The sequence below is a fragment of the Cheilinus undulatus genome, linkage group 9, assembly GCF_018320785.1.
Source record: "Cheilinus undulatus linkage group 9, ASM1832078v1, whole genome shotgun sequence".
Classification (NCBI taxonomy): Eukaryota; Metazoa; Chordata; class Actinopteri; order Labriformes; family Labridae; genus Cheilinus; species Cheilinus undulatus.
The window spans coordinates 2,794,653-2,801,448 of NC_054873.1; the positions used below are offsets into that span (position 1 = coordinate 2,794,653).

The following is a 6,796-nucleotide window of genomic DNA, read 5'->3' on the forward strand; positions in this document are numbered from 1 at the left end:
CTGGGCTTTCCCAAACTGTTCAAAGGCATAGTAATCTTCAAACTTGTGACTTTAAAGAAAGTGATTTAAAAATTCTCTCTCACATTATTCTGGCAAATAGAAATAGTTTTGGTGATCCAAACTGGCCTAAAACAGGAAAAGTTTAGTCTGATTTAATGTTAGACAGTGAGAAAAAAGGTTATGTTTTCTTTAATGTATTTATGTTTTTTAACAGTATATGTAAACTTGTGCCTTCAACCGTACATAAGGTCAGTGATCCTTCAGTTCCAGTGCTATGTCAGTGTATGTCCCCTAGATGACAGCAAAAGCTCATTTACTGATCTGAACAGAAGACTCCGCAGCGGTGAAAAGAAAAGTGAAAGTTAGTCTGAGCCTCCTCCCAGCTGCAGCCTCTCTCTAAAGACAGATTCACGGAGGTTTTCTCCACAACAGCCAGTGAGTATATCACCTAAAATACCTACTATTAAAATAAAATGCTGTTTTAAGTTGTACAAACAAGGAGGCATTACTAAACAGTTGCTAATTTTCCTCTAAAGTAGATTAAAGAAGCAGGAATGCAGCCAGAGCTAGGCTAAGCTTTTCTCACTGTTTTACCTCATAGACAAACTTAACAGGCCTCATAGCGTCAGTAATTGACTTTATTTGGACATATATGTGTAGAAAACAGCGGCTAATTTTAGTTATCACAAGATATCACCGAGTTAGCCCGGTGTTATGGTGTAAAGACTGACCGTGTTAATTGGTGACTTATTATGCAGATGCGTCTGTGGACTTTCTAGAGCTGGGCAACATGGAGCAAAAACAATATCCCGATTGTTAATGTGTTTATGTATAAAAGATTTAACTTCAGGATTTTTAACCCCTTTATTTAACCCTTAAGAGTTCCCTTAATATCCTAATATTTGTTCTTAGGGACAAAAATGTCTGTTTGGAAAAAACGCTGTAAAAATAATAAACAGCAATATTAATTATCAATATTTTTTTGCCACTTTTAACGAGTCCGTCTTTTAAAACTTCTTCATCTTGAAACAATCATATCAAATATTAATCACATGTTTTTAGGTTTTCAAACCTGTAAAAGTCAGAGTGTTTACACACCATTACTGTTTTTTCATTTAAAAAATCTTTAAAATAGATTTCAGGGAGTATAGTATTTGATTGTTATTATTATTATTATTTAAGGTCCTGAGATGGATAAATGATTGTCAGCAACATTGATTTTTATGCATTGTTATTTTAGAATTTTTAAAATGTATTTTGTTGTTGTTGTTGTTGTTTTCCAGTGTCTGACTTAAAAAAAAAATCCAGTTGTGGTTCTAAGGACAAAAATGTCAGCTGTCTTAAATCATTTGTAAAAATATCATTTTAAAAAGTTATATCATATATGACTTTTTATCCACTGTAAAGAAGTCAATCTTTTAATACTACTTCACTGAGATATACATATCAAATACTGATTGTATATTTTTTTGTTTTTCAAACCTGTAAAAGTCAGTATGTTACACAACTCCACTGTTTTTTCATAAAAAAAATGATAGCCATAAAATAAATGTCAAGGAGTATAGTATATGATTATTACCATCATCATCATCATCATCATTATAATTATCATTATTTTAGTATTATTATTATTTTATTATCATTGAATTTCCCTTCAGGGATAAATAAAGTTCTTGTATTGTATTGTATTATTATTATTATTGTTATTATTATTATTATTAATTAATTAATTAATTTAGTTAATATAGAATCCCATTTGTGGTCCTAAGGACAAAAATGTCAGCTTCCTAAAATCAGCTGTAAAAATGTTATTAAGAAAATATTTATTATATTATTATTTCTACTTTAAACCAGTAAACCTTTTGAAACTACTTCAGTCTGAAACATACATATCAAATATTAATAATATTTTGGAATTTTTAACCCTTTAAAGGCCAGTATTTTAACAGAACTCCACAGTTTCTAACAGAACAAAATCACAAGAACTAAAGTAAAATACACACACACACACTTTTTACACACACACACCTTTGACCAACATCAATAGTGACACACGTATTTCAGTGGCAAGGCAACCTTGTAGATAAGAGTTGAAAATGTGAAATTTTGTGACATGCTCTGAATAAGAAAAAGTAGCGCCATCTGTTGGACAAATGTGAAAATTCAAAATTTAAAGCTTGTCCGTCACTCCGTGTGTGCTGGGCTTTGCTGCGCTTTAGAATCAGGTTCAGTGGGTGAGGGCGTCTGTCAGAAAGAAATGCTGGGCTTGAAACTGTGCAACGTGTGTGGGACTGCAGGTTTAGAGATTATTATCTGAGTCGATTTACCAGGATGTATTTGCAGTTAATGTTTTGATCATTGTTGTACGTTCTCTATCTTTGACTCTTCTCCTCAGAGATGTCTGCTGCCAGCTGTCTGCTGACTAAAGATCAGTTCTTTTGCTCCATCTGTCTTGATGTCTTCACTGATCCTGTCAGTACGCCATGTGGACACAACTTCTGTAATTCCTGCATCACTAATCACTGGGATGTAAATTTCCCATATAGATGCCCAGTCTGTCTCCAAGTTTTCAACTCAAGGCCAGAGCTGAAGATCAACACCTTCATTGCTGAGATAGTCGCTCAGTTCAGACAGTCAGCTCAGCAGGAAGCCAGCAGCTGCAGCATCGTAGAGCAACAAGTTTCCAAACCAGGAGAAGTTCCCTGTGACGTCTGCACTGGAACCAAACTGAAGGCCCTGAAGTCCTGCCTGGTGTGTCTGGTCTCTTACTGTGAGACTCACCTGCAGCCTCACCTGACAGCTTCACGTCTGAAGAAGCATCAGCTGATGGACCCTGTGGAGAACCTGGAAGGCAGGATGTGTGAGAAGCACGACAAACTGCTGGAGCTGTTCTGTAAGAACGACCAGATGCTACTTTGTATGATGTGCTCAGTTACAGACCACAAGACTCATGATGTTGTTCCCCTGAAAGAAGAATTTGAAGAAAAGAAGGCCGAGCTGGGGACAACTGATGGTGAAATGAAGCTGATGATCCAGAGGAGACGGATGAAAATTAAGGAGATCCAACACTCAGTGACGCTCAGTAAGAAAGATGCAGACAGAGAGGCAGCAGAAGGGTTTCAGGTCTTTGCTGCACTGAGAAAATCTCTCGAGAACAGCCAGACTCAGCTCACACACACGATTAAAGAGAGACAGAGAAAGATGGAGAAACAGGCTGAAGGCTTCATCAGAGAGCTGGAACAGGAAATCTCTGAGCTGGAGAAGAGAAGCGCTGAGGTGGAGCAGCTCTCATGCTCTGAAGACCACCTCCAACTCCTCCAGAACTTCACGTCTCTGAACGCTGCTCCACCCACCAAGGACTGGTCAAAAGTTGACATCCAGCGACCTTCGTACTCGGGGGATGTGGTGAGAGCTGTGAAGCAGCTGGAGGAGACGATCGGTGAACTGGTGAAGAAGGCAGAGCTGAGGATGGTCCAGCAGTTTGCTGTGGAGCTGACGCTGGATCCTGATACACCGCATCCTGAACTCGTCCTGTCAGCTGATGGAAAACGAGTTCATCATGAAGACCTAAAGAAGAACCTTCCAGAAAATCCAGAGAGATTTGATGCTTGTCCCTGTGTCTTAGCAATGCCAAGTTTCTCTTCAGGCAGATTTTACTACGAGGTTCAGGTTAAAGGGAAGACTGACTGGGATTTAGGAGTGGCCAGAGAGTCGATGAAGAGGAAGGGGAACATCATACTGAATCCTCAGAACGGTTTCTGGACCGTCAGTTTAAGAAGTGAGAATAAATACAAAGCTCTCTGTGGTCCTCCAGTCCCTCTCTCTCTGAAGTCCCGTCCTGAGAAGGTGGGGGTTTTTGTGGATTATGAGGAGGGTCTGGTCTCCTTTTATGACGTTGATGCTGCAGCTCTGATCTACTCCTTTACTGGCTGCTCCTTCACTGAGAAACTCTACCCGTACTTCAGTCCTGATCTCAATCACGGTGGTAAAAACTCTGCCCCTCTGATCATCAATCAGTTACCCCTAAAGCCTATCTCATTAGAGGTCAATGTGAGTGGAGGCCAGACCCAACCAGTGGGGAGGGTATCACAGGTAGCACGTTTTATTGGGTTTGCTAAACCAAGCAAAGCCCGAAGACCTCTCACTCAACCTCTCCATCGTTAAGTCGAGCAGTAGAATGGCTGGTGGGTAAAGAGGAAATCTAGGAGCACTAATTTAACAGTGTAGTAAATTCTTAACATCAAGGAAAATAATGCATAAAAATCAAAGTTATTACCGTAATCAAGGTCATAATAATTTGCTTCTAGAAAATCTATCTTCACATGGAGTAAAAGAGAAATGTTTCATTTTTTGTGTCAAAACCTGAAGACTTCCTTTAACATCCTAACACATTTGTCTTGAAGGACAGAAGAATGTCAGCTTCCTAAAATCAACTTTAAAAATATATATTTTTCCACTTTAAATGAGCCACTCTTTTAAAACTACTTCAGCCCGAATATGCATATTAGATGTTAATTATATTTTTTGTTTTTAACCCTTTAAAGGTCAGTATGTTACAAAACACATTTCTTTAATAAAAAAACAAAACAAAACATTATTTCCATAAAATAAATTCCTAGAAGTATTTGATTATGATTATTAGGTTCTGAGATGGGTCAGTGATTGGCAGCAACACTGATTTAGATGCATTGTTATTTTTTCAATAGAATTTCAATAGAAATGGAATTTTATATATATATATATATATATACATATGTATATATATATATATATATATATGTAAAATTCCATGAAATGTACTTAAAGGAGGAGCGCCCGGGATGACAGTTTTTAATAGAGCAGAATAAAAATGTGACATTTTATGGCATTTCTTTGATAGGAAAAAGTAGCGCCACCTGGTGGACAATTATAAAAATTTAAAACGGAAAGCCTGTAGTCCTAAATGAAATCTTAACATAAAGGAATGCTTAGGTTTATGTTGAGATAAATGTGGGATCAAAAATGTCATTTTCAAGGGGACATTTTTTGTCCTTAGGAACAAATGTGGCGGTTTTTGTGTACATGACGGGAGTGTATGGGGTATAGAAGGAGGAGACCATGGACTGTTTCCAGCATTTATTTGCTCCTGCAGAAGACAATGAAAACACTTAAATTGCCTTCTGGGATCTGGTTTCTGCACCTCTGCTCCCTCAGCACAGCATAAGAGCTCTGTGCAGTGCTCAATTTACATTTTACATACATACAACCATATTGAAATCACATTTCTGCTTATATTAAACTCTGTGAACACATTAATAATCAAGAGCTGCTAAATTAGGCTGAAAAACATCTGTTTTCTATCAAATTTAACAGTACTTTCCTCTTAAACAATGAGAAACAGCACAAGAAACTATCAAACAGTGACACCTAGTGGCCAAAATAAATAAGCACACATGGCCATTCTGTGAACGGGAACTCAGAACATTTATGACATTTCTCAAAGAAAACGTACCTGCAGACGACAATGAAAACACTTTAAATTGCCCTCTGGTATCTGGACCTCTGTTCCTAAACATACAAGATGATAAAGTTTACACTTTCAAATTGCTGCAAATGCTACACTAATCACATAGCAATGTTGGACACGGCCTGTTTCTATGGCGCCAAAAACCCTACGTTAAAATAGCTTTTAAAGTCATATTTTGCCATCAAAAACAAATCCACTTGACTGGTGAGGGTCATAAAATGAACATGAAACAATATACTCTTAAAAATTCAATCGAAATAGCGTATTTTTCACCGTTAACAACATAATAGCACCGCAGCATTTTCCCACACAACTTATCCTCAGCACAGCATATCAGCTCTGTGAGGGAACAGCTACGGTATGCCAGGAGGTACAGAAGCCACAAAAGGCAAAAAGAGTTAGTTCCAAAAGAAACATTAATTTGAAAATAACAGTCTATAAAAATGACTCTAAAGTTAAAATTCACTAATACTTAACAGAATGAAATAAAATAAATGATAAAATTCTAAAATATTTCTGTAACCAAAGGTACATAGTTATGTGCATTTTAACTCTGTTACATGAAGACTAGCCTTTTTAGGCTAATTTAAGGAAATGAAATGACAGCATGACGGTTCTAAAAATTTTAAATTTTTATTTGAGCTGCGTTCATTTAACACAGCCAAAATGACTTGAAAATGGGTGAGAAAGCAAACAACTATTTTTATCCTAGTTTATCACCAAAAAATACATTTCATTTTCTGGAAGTTGCATTTTAACACATTAAGTGTCTTTTTTTTTCAACCGGCTTTAAAATGCAAAGATGTGTCGCCTGGTTTAGTTATCTAACTGGCTTTTATCCTGCTGGTTTCAACATTGGATTTATACTTGGAATTATTTAGACTTATTACGGAGTTTTGGGATCTTACCACAGCCGCTTTGATCAGAGGAGACTGACTGACAAGCAGCAGCAGTTAGAGTTTTTGTTTTTTGGTTAAGTGTGACACAGGAGGAATTATATCCACCAATCACATATTTCTAACTAAATCAGCTGAGGATTATTGGTTGCCAATCAACCTAAGCATCTCTAGATTTAACCAACATTAATAAATGTGTATTCTTTCTTTTTCTGTTTTATTTTCAATGTCATTCACTTTTACTACTGTACAAAAAAATTAAACAGCACTGCTTTATTCTGAAGGAATTTGAGATCTGCTCACAAAGAAAAGAAGCATTTGAATGTTTGAATTAAACCTTCACTAAATAGATAAATGTATAATAAATGTTTATGTGTGTTTGATATGAGCAAAA

The 6,796-nt window shown here is 36.6% G+C and overlaps 1 protein-coding gene across 1 annotated transcript; it reads left to right on the plus strand.

Annotated features, from left to right (window-relative positions):
- Positions 1–378: 378 nt before the first annotated feature.
- Positions 379–6,796, plus strand: LOC121514564 (E3 ubiquitin-protein ligase TRIM21-like). Its single transcript, XM_041794715.1, has 2 exons — positions 379–435; positions 2,396–6,796. The coding sequence occupies exon 2, from the start codon at positions 2,398–2,400 to the stop codon at positions 4,162–4,164; it is 1,767 nt and encodes a 588-aa protein (XP_041650649.1). The 5' UTR covers positions 379–435; positions 2,396–2,397; the 3' UTR covers positions 4,165–6,796.

What these genes read in the sequence shown, in the direction of transcription:
- LOC121514564 (XM_041794715.1), top strand. Translation starts at nt 2,398, where the DNA reads ATGTCTGCTGCCAGCTGTCTGCTGACTAAAGATCAGTTCTTTTGCTCC.